The 17,333-nt window shown below is 38.0% G+C and overlaps 1 protein-coding gene across 2 annotated transcripts in view; it reads right to left on the reverse strand.

Annotated features, from left to right (window-relative positions):
• lig1 (ligase I, DNA, ATP-dependent) overlaps positions 1 to 17,333 on the reverse strand; it is a 130,535-nt gene that overhangs the window by 107,812 nt on the left and 5,390 nt on the right. The window contains exons 4-7 of one of the 2 annotated variants that reach the window (XM_030161210.1): positions 12,307 to 12,478; positions 10,749 to 10,886; positions 5,431 to 5,796; positions 5,164 to 5,266 (exon numbers count right to left, since the gene is read on the reverse strand). In XM_030161210.1, coding sequence (XP_030017070.1) covers positions 5,164 to 5,266; positions 5,431 to 5,796; positions 10,749 to 10,886; positions 12,307 to 12,478 — 779 coding nt within the window. Of the gene's footprint in view, positions 1 to 5,163; positions 5,267 to 5,430; positions 5,797 to 10,748; positions 10,887 to 12,306; positions 12,485 to 17,333 lie in introns of both variants that reach the window. The other variant, XM_030161209.1, reaches the window with a different exon arrangement.

Consider the following 17,333-nt stretch of genomic DNA (forward strand, 5'->3'; position numbering starts at 1 on the left):
GATAATTGTAAACTCTGGTTTAGACGCTCCAGTACATTATCTGATTTATTTCAGCGTATGTACGAACATAATGAGGGTAGAATCAAACTTCCTGTTACTGTCTTCAACTCATGTTTGACTGTAACTTCCATTTTTGTACGATTTTTATTGTTTTTACACATGTGCAGATGTAAAAGACTGAAATAAATCAGATTAACCTGTACACATGCAGGTAGATATCGGAGTGTTGAGGAGAAATCCAGGTGTTAATCTGATTTCTCATAATCCGATTACTGCTCTTATCTATTAAAACAGATCACATTGTACTGCTTAAATGATCACTGGGATAATCTGAAAACTCCAGAAATCAGATAATGACCGGAGTATTCGTGTACATGTAAACAAGTACAATGTGACAGCACTTTGTCTGCCGAATTGGGTGACTAATCATCAAAAAACAGTTTTTTTCGAAGTTGAAATTTTAAAAAACCTGTAAAAAATCCTGAATCCTGAATTGAAATTCAGCCATTAAACTTGGCACTGCAACTTGCCAAGTGGTGAAGAACATGTGTGTCAATTTTTTTAAAAATTGGGTGAATAGTTTGAGAAATTGGTCGGACAAAAATCTTGGCCGGGCAGCTGTACTTCCTGGTATTATTACGAAATCCAGGCGTTCATCTGAGACAGAGGACACTATAATAAAAGCGTCCTCCGCATGAGGAGGCCCATACCATAATTTCCAGTCTGTAAACCGCTACTGTTTTCCACACACTGTGAACCCGCGGCTCTAAAATGATGCGGCTAATTTATGTTTTCTGGGCTAACTATCGATCCAGCTGACGAAGAAGGAAATAGAGCTGCTGCATGTAAGCTTGGCATCAATGAAGCAATGGTGAGATGTTGTAGACGGGGTGAGTGCGGCTTATAGTCCAGAAAGTATGGTACGCACTGTCACAGCAACAATTCCCGATTTGCATGATTTTCCCGCTTTAGCTAGATTACCTAGATCAGAGGTTCTCAACCTTTTTTGAACAAATACCCCCTTACCTCATCATCACCCTCCTGTTGGTACCACTGCCATTGAGAAACCCTAGGCTAGATTGTTTTGTCTAGACTAGGGATGTAACGATATAAAAATGTCATATCATAGTTATTGTGACCAAAATTATCATGGTTATCAGTATTATCGCAGTATTATTGAAATTGTGCTCAAAATGTTCAAAAAGTACTTATACAAACACTGAAATAATTTAACCAAGTTATATTTAAAAATATAAAATAAAAAAAAATAAAAAAATTGGCACAATGCACTTTCTGTTGGCAGAAACATTCAAATATTAACTGTTAACTATACTGTTAATATTAAATATTAACTAAATATTATCTGGGTCTATTTTGGCCGTTTTTCAGTATTTTTGATTTTACCTTTATATACTATATAAACAAATGTTTACTATACCCATGTTTGGTATCTTTTTTTTAGCACAACGTCATCTATATCATCTGCCTATTATTTTTTCACTTTAACCTACTATATTGACACAAAAGGCCAGAAAACATAAAAAAAATATATAAAATTCGATTGGAAAAATGTATATACTTTATTGTATAAATAACACAAAGATGCTTAACAAACCTTTTCAAAGACTTTAAAAGTGAATATTGGTTCCAAATATTAGGTATATAAAATTAAAATTGTAATAAATTAAAACTATACTCAAATATTTGGCATAAAAGCATAGCATAGATGAGACCTGAACATCGTGTGACTCTCCTGAGATAATCTACTGGAATAATTAATAATAGGGTATAGGGAATAATAGGGTTTTTTCCCCTAAAATTGCGGTAATCAAACACGGTTATCATGATAATTACAATTTAAACGGTAATAGTAACAGTCTGCAATTTTACCGCGGTTTATCATTATACCGTAATTGTTACAACCCTAGTCTAGACTGGAGCCTCAACGAATGTGGTGCTAAAAGCACAGTCTCTGCTCTCACAGTAGAAAGACAAAAAAAAAAAAAAGAAGCTGTATTTGTACTGTCAGCAGAAAAGCAGCATCAGACAGCAGTGGGGTGTTGAACCAAAGCCACAAACACAATTCTTGCAGATTATGATTTCACAGTGACAGGAAAGGATCACTAAATTAAACATAGAACTCTTTATGACCTATTTATTGCCCCTTTAGGCCTTTGCACCAACTCTATATTTTACATTCGTCCTTCGATTAAAAATCCCTACACACAGAGGCTTTCTACATGAGCTCCAGTTCATTAATTATTAAATTAGTTGAGAAAATTTGCAATGCAAGACAAAAAGGAACATGCATTGATAATTACTGTGTGGTCATCTCACTTCTTGCATTTTCTCCACATTTCTGTCCATGACAGCTGTAACAACACAGAAGTGTGGAGACAGGAGTGACTTCTGCGTCTGCAGATTTTCACTTCACCCTTGGGTCCAAATGAATGTTTGTACCACATTTGAAGACACTCCCTCAAGGCATTTCTGAACATCAGGTTCATTAGGATGGCCACATGAGGTCACAGGGATCTTGACCTTTGACCACCAGAATTATTTTATCACATTCTTACACCCACACAGTTGAGATGTGCAGTAATAGGTGTGACATCTGCTTTAATGCTTATAATTACAACTGCAGAGTTAATGAATGGTGAGTACCAATCCACCTAAGGCTGCAATTTAAAGGTCGGTGGGGGGTAAGCAATGTAACGCAGAACAGACAGGCACTGTGTATTATATGCAAAATTAACATCACTAAATTAAAAAAAAAAACAAACTTTGAAGCTTTTCCACTCTACAGTTTCGAGTTGGAAAAAATACACATTTCAAAACAATCAGTACTGACTGCATTCCCTGATAGTCAAATAAGTAGGCCTTAAACCATAATGTGGTCTACAGTGATCAGAATACTGTGTTGTCACATGTGCAGCCCCACGAAAATGTTGTTTTAACATTTGGCCTTTTGGACAATATCATTATTTATCCTAAAACACAGTTGTATGATCTCCTGACCTTGGAATTCTTGAGCTCTAGCTGTACCTTTTACCTTTGACCAACGAATTAATAATCTACACAAGTGAAAGAGTAAGCAGAGTTTACCAATACCCCCACCTGGTTGCTCTACACCCTGCCCCTCCTGCTCACTGATACCCTGCCAGTCCAGGGATTCATTTTGAGTCTTAACTTTCAATCTTTTGAAAAATTTTCAAAAATTTGTAAATAATGAAAAAATTGAGAGAAGGGCACATTTGAAGAATGTGTGTGAAATTTGACAAGAATCGAGTGACTAGTGCTCCAGAAATGGGACGGACAAAAACAGACGGAGAGAGGGAATATATATAGGTATATGTATTATTATTAGGGGTGTGTATTGGCAAGAATCTGGTGATATGATACAAATCACAAAACTGGAATGAAGAAACGATATATCACGATATATCATGGTACTGTTGAAAAGGCAATTTTTTATTGATTTTGTTGGGGTTTTTTAAAGATTTCCTGAAAGAATTGAATTATACCAGAAATAAGCACAAATATTAAACACGTTTTTATTTGATCAGAACAGGATCTAATGCTATATCACAAAATGTTCCTGTTAAAACTTAAAATCTGTTTTACAGACATTACAGTTTAAGATCCTGTTAAAATGTTCAGATTCTATTAGTTCATAACTAACATCATAACATTATTTTTGTGCAATCCCAACAAAAGAACTAACATTATTTAATAAAAGAGTGTTAAATAGTAAATAAAATATAAACAAAAAAGAAAAACCAAAAAAACTAAAAAGGACCCTCCACAATATCTGCATTTGAATAAATACCTGCAGAACAGATATTTTCTTACACCCCTAATTATTACACCCCCGCCCTCCTAGAGGGTGAGTAATCAGCAGATATCACACCAGAAAATAAAATATGACATTGGTGAAAATCAAGTCTTTCCTTCATTAAAAACTAGATAATTACTGATCTAACCATCTAAGTCGAAGGAGCTACTCGATCGATCTCAAACTGAACTAATGTTTAAATATATAATTTAATAAATATTACCCCTACAATGTCAGTAATTCAATGAGAAGTGTAGTATTAGATTATCCACTGGCCACTACCAGTCAAGCTCTAATGACGCCAATAGTTTTTAATATCCTTTCAACACTGATAAGGGCAAATAGACGATAACCTGAAACCTTATGGTCTCATATTACAGGAAAAACACAAAATCCCCAATTAAGTAAACACCACTGTGTGATTCAAATTTCATGAATGAATCGTGAATTGCTCCATTGGAAAAAGGTTTCAAGTTTCAGTTCCAGGTTGACAGGTCTCAGATGACTATGTTTTACAGATCTTTTATTGAGTTCATGGTCACATTTTCTTTTTTTTTGCTGGTTTGACTCAGTTAACTCATTAACCAGGACAATAAAAGTCTGCAGTAAAATCATTGGTACTCGACAAAAATCTCTTTCAGAACTGTACAATAACAAGGTGTCAGAGAAGGCAACGTCCATCATGTCTGACAGCGTTCACTCTCTGCACTCTGAATGCAAGTTCCTGCCCTCTGGTTCCCATCTCAGACAAACATCAGACAAACCCAACACATCTAGATTCTCCTTCATACCATCAGCCATCTCTATCCTCGATCCTCTGCACAGCACAGGTAGCATTAGCATTAGTTTACATTTTATTGAAGTGTTTTTATTGCACTGCCAATTTTGATGTGACAGTCATCTTGTGTCTCGCCTTATTATTGTCATTGTTGTTGTTTTAATTGCTACTGCGCCAGAAACAACTGTCCTGTTACAAACAAAGGTCTTGAATCTAATAAAAAACAAATGTGTTGAATACCGATCCGTACCGATCCGTAACAATATAGTCAACAAAACAAACAAAAAATATGCAGTTTGATTAAAAAAAAGAAGCCCTGGCTGCACTTCAAAGAGGTCAAAGGTCAGCAGTATGCCTGAAGGGCTCACTGTGTCTAAGACGCTACCACACAGAGCCAAGCTTCTGCCAGAAAAGCTGTTTAAGTAACATGTAAGCAGACGGATAAACAGTCATAAACACATAAACAGTATAAAACGCAGACTGACAGGTGGGCCGTCCAGCCTCATGACGGCGCTAAACGTCGGCTGTTTCCTGGAGAACTCGGCCTTACCCTTTCTTGTCCTCGGCCGAACTCTTCCTCTCTGCACTCGTCGGTTTTTTCTCGTCGTCGATTTTCTCCGTTTTCTCCGTCTTCACCGCAGCTTTTCTGGGAGCTATTCGAAGGAAAAAAAGGAAGGTGAGGGTGGAGCACGTGTTGGGCCGAAGCAACATTTTTTTCTGTCTTTCCCACTGGTAAAAGCTTGTGCACATTTACGGACACCTATTTTTTTTTTTTTTTTTTTTGTGCAAGCACAGAGCTATGCAAATTCCTCCTCACCAAAGAAACTGCTGATGGGAGCTTTTTTGGCCGGCTCCTTATCTTTCTGCTCTTTTGCTTCTTTTTGCTTTTTCACGGTTTGACTTTTAGGGCTCCCTTCTTCCTTCCGTGTGTCCTTTTCATCCACCTCTTCCTCCTCGGTGACGGCAGGCCCTTTCTCATCATCTGCCTCCTCTTTCGCCTCATTTTTCTTTTCCGCCCCCTCAGCTTTCTTTCCTCTCTCATCAGAGCTCTTTCTCTCCACCTCCTTCTTGACTGTGTCTTTCTTCTCGCTCTCCACCTCCTCATCTGGCCGCTTGGCCCCGGTCACTGCCTTTTCCTCGCCTTCTTCCTTTGCTCCTACTTCCATGGGTTCATCGGCGTTCCCTACAAAAGGGCAAGACACAGAGGAGAGGAGTCACTGAAGAGATAAATGCCAGCAGGTGACCCGAATTTTTTCCAAGCCCATGTTTGAAGACAGTTTTCAGCATGACAGCCTTTTTCAGTAAATGCCGCGGGTTATACTTTTTGAGGTTTCCTTTTCAACCGAGCACCAGGTGAGAGAGAAATTACTATTGACAAACTTGTATGGAACAGAATCCCAACAGACAGGGCCGGGGTCATCAGACTGTCTGGGTGAGGAGCCAGATATAAAACTTTAATTTTCTTATCAACAAGTTAAAGACCAAGTGGACTGTTGAAACCTGCACTCACTTTTGGTATTTTAAAAGACAATTTTCACAGAAGAGAGGAGCTATTTCCCTGTCTGCTGTACTTGGTACCTGCATCGCTTACAAAAAACACCAGGTTTACAGCTGGGGGGAAGGAGAATATTAACATGTTGCTGCTCACTACTGCACGCTTATTATCTTCTCTAATTTCCCCCAGACTGAGACCTCATGTCAAAAGGTGGACAAACAGATTAGGGTGAAGGCACAGGGTTTAGCTGACTAACCAGAATCAGAATACTTTATTAATCTCAGGGGGAATTACTGTGTGGAACAGTTGCTCTGTGCAAATAGAATACAAATAGCAGGCAAGAAATCATCTATATAGCTATATCTATAAAATTTTATTTATTTATTTACTTATTTAGGGCTGTCAAAATGAATGCATTAACGCAAATTAATCCATCATCATGATTAATCTGATTAAAAATTTAAACACAATTAATCCATCTGCAGCACAGAATGACTCTGAACGTCTCTGTCAATGCATTTCAGGCAGTTTGTCCAAGTAGAGTTACCGTCATGCATGCGCAAATGGGCAGTTGATCCGGTAGTGACAGGCAGCAGAACCAACCCATAAAGATGGAAGACACTAAAAACAGCAGGTCATATTGATTAAAAATGAATGATATTTAAACATGATTAATCCACAGCAGCCCTGTGATTAATCTGATTAAAAATTGCAATCGTTTGATTCACAGACCTGTGTAAAAGTCCTAGGTCAACATTAGTTTTGTTGGTTTAGTGAAGTTATAATGACCAGTGGTGATTAGTGGTCACTGTATGGTCATTGACCACATATGCATTTGTCAGTCTCTGTATTCAGATCCCATCTGGAAACATGTGAAGTATGTACAGCGAGAAAAACTAAAATCTCAGGGAAAAACAGCCTCTTTAAACCAAAGAGGTAATACAGTGGTACCTTAACTGACAAGTTTATTTCTTTCTGTAATCAAGCTCGTAACTCAATTTGCTCGTGTATCAAATCAATTTTCCCCACTGAAATCAAATGAAATACCATTAATCTGTTCCAGCCCCATATGTCAAAATATGTTGAAATAATGTCTAGTGCATCCAAGACTAATTTCTAACCTATGCATAATGTGTTTTGATCCTATGCGTAACTTATATTGAACTTATCTCCAATGCATGTTGACATATGTAGACGTATTTGGCGTGTTCTGGACGACCTCTTTTAACCTCCTCCAGACCCACAATAAAGCGCTTCAGCACCTCCTCTCTGGACAGCGACCGGACTTTGTTGTGCAACAGGAGATAATACCTGTAACTCCTAATATCGTCATAATCTTCACATTTAGAATTACATTTAAAAAACTAATTATTCAAATTTTAAAAATCCAAATTAAATACTCATTATTAATGTTCCAAAGCCACAGGGAGCCACAGCAGAGGGATAAAAGAGCCATCCAGTAGGATATAACAAAAAATGGGGTTGACAGGAGGAACCCATCAGTACTCCTCAAGATGCTGTGATGAGCAGACATAGAGGATCTGGCTCGCAGATATATTAGAATATTAATATTATTCATTCCATTGTTCTGATGTTTTACACCAGGTTTCATTCAACGCATCAGATGTTCCTGTTTGTGCTGCTTGCTGTTACTATTTAAAGGTGCGGGAGACTTTTGTCACCAATTTTTCATCAAATCTGTAAAACCCCAGTCATAGCCGAAGTATCACAAATCTGTAACTCTATGATTACACACCTGACCTCACAGTTAACAATTTCTAAGTGCCATCCACCATAAAGAAACCATGCGTTTACAAACATAGCCGAGAGGTAACTTGGGCATCTTCGGAATTTTGTCGTGACATGCATTGTGGGAAGTGGAGTTCCAGCTGTTTCCACGTCATGTTTCTTGCAGCTGCCGCTGCCAGGCAAAGCTCCACTTCCCTCCAGCCATTTCCGCGTCGTGTTTGTATCATATGGTTGTGCAGCAGCACGAGCCTCCACTTCCCACAATGCACATCACGACAAAATATGTATTATGTACTATTAGGCAACGAAGCCTAAGCAAAGCAAAGCAAAGCATATGGAAAACTAAAGTCATGAGAAACAATTTAAACTGAATATTTCTGTGGTAGTGTCATTACGTTTGGTCTGTTCGGTGCAGGTAGAGACAGTAAAAACAGGCTTCTAAGTGAATTTCTTGCAAGCACTTCCTGCTTGCAAGAAACAAAACATATCACCGCATTTCTATTGGTGGAAAAGTGCATCACATGGACCAATTGAGAGATGTATAATCTAACTAATATAACTTTTACACTTAGTCATCTCCATCTTATATCAATTTTTTAAATTCTAGTCCCTGAAAAGTGACTAGAATTTTATTATTTTCCCCTATTATTGCATTATTTTCATTATTTATTTCTAAACTATTTTTGACCATTTGTGTATGTGTCCATAGTTGAATAAATGTTCAAAGTTCTAAGTTGTTCAATTTGTGTAAAACAGGATGTGACAATACATTACTCCACGCGCGCTGCTTTTATGCATGCCGGAATATTACACACCCAGTTTTGTTTTATGTTTTTTTTACACACCCTGTTCCTCCATTTCTGCCTTACACAGTGCTCACAAGTCAAGTAAAGTAACAATAAAAAAAACTGCAGAACTCCAGAGTTAACTTTGAAACTGTGCAAACCAATGATCTGTGTTTGTAACCTTGACCTATGAATATCTAATGTAATTTTTGTCTGTCTAACAGCAAGCGGACAGTGTGCAGGGGTATTAGACCATTATTTTTAAGTTTAAACTTTCTCCTACACATCATTCAAGTGTACAGCAACTCTTTTCAAAATCCTCACCAATGGTAAAATTCAAAACTTGACAAAAACAGCCACACTCTTACAGAGCAGTATGTTTGTTTTCGTTCAAGCCACAAGTACGTAGATGGCCTCTGAAAAAAAATAATAAAACAAAGCAATATGATAAGTGATACGGCATCGGCATAAAATAGCTACATTTATGTCCTAACAGCACTTATGGATGTTACACACGGGGTTATATTTGTGGATAACACCTCCTTTAACACTACTGCCAGGGAGAAACAGACAGTTATATACCCAGCCTGGCCAAAAAAACACTCCCACACTAATATTTCATGGCTGCCTGTAGCTTTGATTATGGTTTGGATTTGCCATGGTATTGTTTCAATAAGCGTATGACATGTCACAACATTTATTTGTGTCATTTTATGGACACATAACATTGCCAAACCTAGACCTGACAAACTGAAGCAACCCCAGAGCATAACACTGCCCTCACTGCTAAAACTGAAGAGGACACTGGCTAATGTAAGTATATAATATTAATATTATCAGCCGAACCTTTTATAGGGAAGAATTACTTGTTGTTCAACCTCCAACACAGCAACAGTAACACAATCAGAATCCTGAAATACACTACCCAGCCAAAACAAAGAAGTCACCAAGTAGAATAAACTATGCAAAAAGTTCCCTTGGATATTTACCGCAGTGATTAATATTTTAGTTCTTTAACCCTTTAACTGATGCAGTGAGTAGCTGAGTATATAGCTTGCTAAAAAACAAAGATTGGACTGTGTTTCAATGGAAAAAGGTCATGTGTTCTGATGAATCCCCCCACCCCACCCTAACCTGTAAACCTAGGGGAAAACACTGGTCTTTTAAGTAAGTAAGTAAGTAAATTTTATTTATAGAGCACTTTTCACAGACAGAGTCACAAAGTGCTTTATCAATTCAAATCAAAACAAAATTCACACATTGTTGCATCTTTTACATAATTTTGTTTTTGTTTCATTACATATTTGTTGTAATTTTTAATTGCTTCCATCTCATTACATCTTTTCTTTTATTACCCCACCCCCGAAGGGGAGGCAAGGGGTATTGCTTTTGGTTCGGTTTGTTTATTTGTTTGTTAACACTTTAGCAGCAAAACTATTGGTTGAATTCAGACCAAACTAGGTATATAGATTACCAGTGACCTCGAATAGATGTGATTACATTTTGGGAAAAGTAGACCATTTACTTATAATGGCCAATATTTGTCTGTCTATGCTGACATCAGCACACGCATAGACATGATGACATCAGCTGGATCGATGCCAAAATAAGATACAATACGTGTGAGGGGCGGGGTTTGTTGTACCGGGCACTGCTTGTACATGTTGTCATTTTCTTACATCTTTTACCTTAGATGTCTTTCTTTCTATTTATGGAACATCTACTATGTCATTTTCAGGTTGTTGCATCTTTTGTGACTGAGGCCTCTCCTCCGTATTTCCAATGGCTTCACTGAGGTCAAGAAATATATTCCTCAGAACACACGCACAGCTGGTAACCCAATGAAAACAGCTCCACAACCCATTTTGGATCGTGACCCTAAGTTTTGAAAGGCAGCTCTAACAGAAATTCTGAAACTGTGTTTTGTTCCAAAATCTAAACTACCCTAATCAGTAATAACTAACTCTACATGTTGCAGCTGTACTTCCTCTTTCCTCCTGTAGCCCAAGTGCTTATGCAACTTCCAAACTTTGCAGACCTGGATCCACTCTAATTATCTCCTTGCCCAGAGGAAGCCCATTCACACCAGAGGTGAGGTCTTCTTACCTCCACTGCCGGCGGTGCTCTCCACACGGGGTCGTTTGTTTTGCTGACCCTGCTCCTCCTTGGCCTCGGCCTCATCTTTCTGACTCTCGCTGCTGCTTATGCTCTCATTCAGTTTCCTCTTGGGGAACATCTTCCTTGCTACTCACGCCAGGATGGGCATTAAATTAAAAAGAAGAGGAAAAGAATAAAAAAGTGAGAGACATCCCAGTTGAAATCATGCCATGATCAAACAAAAAGTGAATGTGGAGATGAAAAACAGGACGCGTCTGCTCTCTTACTGCAGATATAGGGCAATGAAAAGAAAGAAGTGAATCTCAGATACATACTTTGTTAATGAAAACACTAATTTCATCCTGAAAGATATTATGCAGCACAGCAGCTTAGTGTTCCAGTGTCATTTTCTCTGTAATTTTATGCAGCTGTGGCGCTTGAGGGTCATTTTGATTTTTGGTTCCATATGCATCCGTTTCAGTCCTTGTTAAGGTTGTAGGACAGGTAACACTGCTGATGTTTTCCCTTCAGATAATGACGGCATTAACCCAAGACATTAAGAATGCAATTTCTGCTCAAATTAGAGCTTTAATGTGATGTTTTCTCCAGTGGTGGTGTAGGGGTTCTTACTGTGGCAACGCACCACTGCTGAAAGCAAACACTGCAGTCATCAAACACACAGAGAATGGGATGATGAAAAGAGGACGAGCTGCTTTTTTACTGCAAAAGTAGGGTGGAGGAATCAAAGTGAGGAAAGGAGGTGCTTCCCAAACGAGAACAAAGCTGCAATACCACAAAACTGTACTTCTAAGTAGCTTATATTCTCCGTTTAAACTCCTACATATGCAGAGCACAAAGCTCCACTTTCAATTACTCACACATTCTGTTTAATGTTAAATCCATTTCGATTCCCTGCATACACATACATCTGATCTAGATTTAACACACAATGAATATATATGGAAGAAACAAAACATCAAAGCAGCTCCCTTTCACTCTTCCCTTGAAGCTGCCATGTGAAATATAATCACGACATTTACATGCTTAAAAAAACAAAAAAACAAATCAAATACTGACAATCAGCTCCAATAATAAGACGCCTTGCTCTGCTGCTTCCATTGGTGCGCAGTCAGCAGAAGCAACATCACAAGAGAATGCAGCAGGAATATTAGTTATTATCACAATTCTACTATGTGCAGAAAAATAATGGTGTGACTTCAGTGTGTGTCCGCAGATGAGATATACTTTTTTTTTTTTTTTAAATCATATCTTGTGATTTAAAGTTCAAAATAAGAGGCTGGAAATTGTATTTGGCCTTTTCCAGTGAGCAAACTTCTGATGCATTTTGTTTGTGATGAATGCATTGTTTTCTCCTCGCAGTGAAATAATGAGTATTTAAAGTCATTAGGCTCCTGCTAACAAGTAATCAGCTAAAGTAGCTGGAGGGAAAAGAACTATCAATCCTCAGCTGGTGTCAAAGTTCATAAACTGCTAAAAGAAAAGTTACAAGTGAAGATCTGCAGTAATCCTACAGGGGGAAAAAGGTTTAGGAAAAGCAGATACTGACCAGTTTTGCGTTTGACGATCCCGGAGGGGGAGATGGAGCTTGGAGTTGAAGGGGTCCCCGGTGACGATGAGGGAGCCGGGGTGGCCGGGGTGGAAGGGGTGGAAGGGGTGGCCGGGGTAGTGGGTACAGGCGGTGGAGACAGAGGGGTGGGCACCGCCTTGAACACGTCATCCTGTTTCCAGAAAACATAAAGCAGTTTAATGTAGGGATGCATGGTTATTTTTGACATTTAAAATCACATGCCCATACCGATGTTACTTTTCATTGTAACTTTGTATTTTTCTGGACAAAGAAATCTTGATTATAAATAGTTACTACTTTAACATCTTTCAACCCTTCATCACTTTATTTATGAATGAACACAGATTCAAATGTACAAATTGATGGAAAAAACCTTTAATATAACAACAGATAAATATGTGCTACTGCCTTTGGTGAAAAGACATCCTGCATGCCCATACTTATATTGGCCGACATCAGCAAATATTGGCTGATATATTGGTGCATCCCTAGTTTTATGGCCTGCTGAGACCCTGTTGAGATATCCAAGTCCAAGTTTATTTATATAGCACATTTAAAAGAACACAAAGTGCTCAAAGTGCTGAACAAAAATATAGGTAAAAAGTCAAGATATGATAAAACTAGTAAAAAATATCTAGATATATAAGATACACTAAAACTGATCAAAACAGATACACAATATTAGGATAAATAGCATCTAAAAACACAACCAGAGGATAAAACAAATAAAAGTCACACACTTCTACTTAACCCTGCGTTAGTCCCCTGGGGTGTTTTGTCACCCCAATTTTGCTTAAGTCCTCGTAATTTCTAGTTGGCAACTTATTTCTTTTCTCCTTCCTAGTACTCTTCTAACTCAACAACAGTGTATCACATGTAGTGTGGCGCAGTTGGGGCTCAGTTGTCCTTGGAGGTAGACGTCGCTTTGGCCTTCTGGGGTGTTCAGTCACCCCACCAGACTAACACAGGTATTTTTTTTTATGATTTATATATAATTACATACAATTCATATGTAGATATAATTACATATCATGTATCGGTAACCTACTCTGTAATATAAATACGGAATAAAATGCTACTTGTGGTAGTGTGTTGAAGCACGCTATTATTATTATTATTATGTGTTGTATTATGTCTTATCAATATCAACCAGCTACAAGCAATTCCAATTATTCAACAGGGATTGTGGATATATCCTGAACTAGCAGTGTGACTATATTTTACATAAAAATAACACTATGAACATTTTTGTATAGGGGTGTGTAAATACCCCAGGGTCTACTCATGCTTGGAATCCCCAGCAGACTAACGCAGGGTTAAAGCCTGTGTAACTAAGTGTGTTAAAAGAGATTTAAAATGCTCAATGCACTGTGCACACATGGTTGATATATTGGTGCATCCTTAGTTTTATGGCATATTCAGACCCTGTTTAGATGTTCAAGTTCTACTGGCCAGCAGTAAAAGGATCAGTTCACACCTGACATTAAAATGTATCCACTAATGTGTCTTGGGTTATCACTTCTGATCCCATCTGACTTCCCTGTTCGATGCACCAATAAACATAAATAGACAACAGATAAAGATCATCCATTGCTTCTAACATAATGAAAGCTTGTATTTCAAGTTGAGCAAGGTGGATGTTAAATGTGTTTATACAAATTAAATTCACTGTGAAATTTGGATAGAATGTTTAATTGCGTATTTCTAATTGTGTAAGGTGACATGGCTAAATCAGTACACTTTGCACATTGATATGATAATTTCGTCCTCTCTTAAACTCTTAAGCCACATTTCCACTACATGGTACCGGCTCAACTAGACTCAGTACCAGGTACTATTCCTGGAGGCTGTGTCCATGACAGGATAGCTTCTCCCGGCATTGCATGAAGGTCCTTTGGTAACCGTATGCTGTTGTCTGCTCTGAGAGTTGCCAATAAACTCACTTGTTGTGTTCCCCCATCAAGCTCACGCTGAATCTCTTCATCATCCACCAAGGACAGAAATGTCTGAACCTCCTTGACTGACCACAGTGTCATTTGGTGGGCTGTCACCATGGATGTATTTAGCTTACTGGTATATTAACTGTCAACTTCCAAATCTGATTTGTTAAAAATGGCGGGCCACACATTGATGACGTAATGACAACTCTCTGACCAATCAGTGGTCTGCAGCATTTAAACGTCACATTTTAGTATCTCTTCACTTGTTTTGGAACCTCAGCTGAGAAGATACTAAAAAAAAAAAAAAGTACCAGGTACCAGATTCCAGGTACTTCTGCATAATGGAAACGCAAAAAGGTTGAGTCGAGCCGAGCCGAGCCAAGCCGAGCCAAGCCGGTACCAAGTAGTGGAAGCACGGCTTAACTCTTCCTCCTTTCAACTGACAAGTGAAACTTTTACCCACTTAAAACATGCACATGATTTCTTACTGACTAATGCAAACTGTGGCTATTCCATTTACCCCTTAGAAAAACATTTGTGGAGCGCTGTTCCACTGTTCTGAGAGAAGGGTGCACATGTGAGTCGCCTTTCCTGCAAAACTTTAATACACTGTTGTCAGTCCACTGAGCTGGTCAGATGAGTGGGCAGTCCTCCGTCCATCCCAGGACAAAATCCTGTTCAGACTGCTAAGAGAATGTGGACATAGCATCCCCAGACGACCTCCAAAGTGTACCGACTGAATCATGTCACCTTATGGAATTAGAAAAACAATAAAGAAAACATCCCACCCAAATTTCACAGTGAATTTAATTTGTATAAAGACATTTCACATCCACCTTGCTCAACTTGAAATACAAGCTTTCATTATGTTAGAAGCAATAGATGATCTTTATCTGTTGTCTATTTATGTTTATTGGTGCATCAAAGAGGGAAGTCAGATAGGATCAGAAGTGATAACCCAAGACACATTAGTGGATGCATTTTAATGTCAGGTGTGAACTGATCCTTTTACTGTTGGCCAGTAGAACTTAAATATCTAAACAGGGAATACGCCATAGAACTAAGGATGCACCAATATATCAACCATATGTGCACAGTGCACTGAGTATTTTAAATCTCTTTTAAAGACACACCTATTTACACTGGCTTTAAATACAAGTGTGTGACTTTTATTTGTTTTATCTTCTGGTTGTGTTTTTAGATGCTATATATCTATTATTGTGTATTTGGTTTTTTTTTTATCAGTTTCAGTATACAGGGTGGGGAAGCAAAATTTACAATGAACATTTAGTTGTTTTTTCTCAGCAGGCACTACGTCAATTGTTTTGAAACCAAACATATATTGATGTCATAATCATAGCTAACACTATTATCCATACCTTTTCAGAAACTTTTGCCCATATGAGTAATCAGGAAAGCAAACGTCAAAGAGTGTGTGATTTGCTGAATGCACTCGTCACACCAAAGGAGATTTCAAAAATAGTTGGAGTGTCCATAAAGACTGTTTATAATGGAAAGAAGAGAATGACTATGAGCAAAACTATTACCAGAAAGTCTGGAAGATACTATTAAAGAAGAATGGGAGAAGTTGTCACCCGAATATTTGAGCAACACTTGCGCAAGTTTCAGGAAGCGTGTGAAGGCAGTTATTGAGAAAGAAGGACACATAGAATAAAAACATTTTCTATTATGTCAATTTTCTTGTGGCAAATAAATTCTCATGACTTTCAATAAACTAATTGGTCATACACTGTCTTTCAATCCCTGCCTCAAAATATTGTAAATTTTGCTTCCCCACCCTGTATCTTACACATCTATATATTTTTTACTAGTTTTTATCATATCTTAAATTTTTACCTATATCTTCATACAGTACTTTGGTTACTTTGTGCTATAAAAATAAACTTGACCCTGACTGAGTGCAGCCAGAGTGACTGGATCTGCTGGATATGTTTAGTGTGTTCAAATCTGGCATTCCAGCATGTTAATGTCAAGTGATCTTTGCATAGAAAGGCAGGTTTAATAAACACTTTAACAGTCTACACATGATGCAGCTCCAAACAACGGTCACTAAATTCTCAAGAAAGCCTGCAAGGCAAAGTATGTCTGCAAGTGTTGAAAAACAACCTCCAATAGTCTACACCTCTCCTATAGCAGTGAGAAAACAAAGCTGTTGTCCAATGAAGCACATCGTTTAGAGAGGGCTTCTGGGAAAGTAAGAAGTCTAAGGAGGCAGATCACAACAGTACAAGACAGGCTGGCAACCACTGCTCTGAACTAGTCTGACGTTTTGGAAATGTCTCAATACTCCAAGACAACCAGTGTGCTAAGGCTGCTCCACATTTATTTATTCTTAATTGATTAATCAAGTATTAGTCAGTACCAAAATCCACAACAGGAGTTTGCAATGATATGACTCCATACACTAATATCCAAGTACAAAAAAAACAGTACAAGGGAGCATTGAAGTGCCAAATATTTGATGCAATCATATATTATTTGATGTAATCATGATACACAACTAAACATAAAAGTTATATTTCCTCACTATTTCTATGTAGTTTTAACATTTTGAGATTTGAGAGCCATGCTGACACCTGTTGACGATTGGGATGACACCCACAAAAAAAAGAAGAGGAACTCAATCCAGTGCTACCATAGGAACGCCACAGATATGAGGTTACTTGACTGCCCACTAGGGGCAGGCTCCAAAAGTGGATCCAAGTGGGTACCCATTGTGCCTTATGTTAAAATGCCCAACTTTACACCCCAAATAAACACATCTACAGCCTGCTACATTCATTTATCAAGATTTTTCCCTCACTGATGGGCACTTCTGCTGTGGTTGTGTTTAAAGAGTTGCAATAACATGCAGTAATTAAGATGCATTAGCTGATGTTAGTATTTTTTTATATGGGATTATGTATTCTGTGAGCAGACCTGTTAATTAGCCCAGGCAGCCATAATCTAGTTTGTACAGGTCTTGACATTTCTGTTACCGAACACAACTGAAGGATAGTCTTCATTTTTATTAAATAGCTGAGATCACCTAACAGCTTTTATTAC

This window comes from Sphaeramia orbicularis, chromosome 17, assembly GCF_902148855.1.
Source record: "Sphaeramia orbicularis chromosome 17, fSphaOr1.1, whole genome shotgun sequence".
In the NCBI taxonomy this organism is placed as follows: domain Eukaryota; kingdom Metazoa; phylum Chordata; class Actinopteri; order Kurtiformes; family Apogonidae; genus Sphaeramia; species Sphaeramia orbicularis.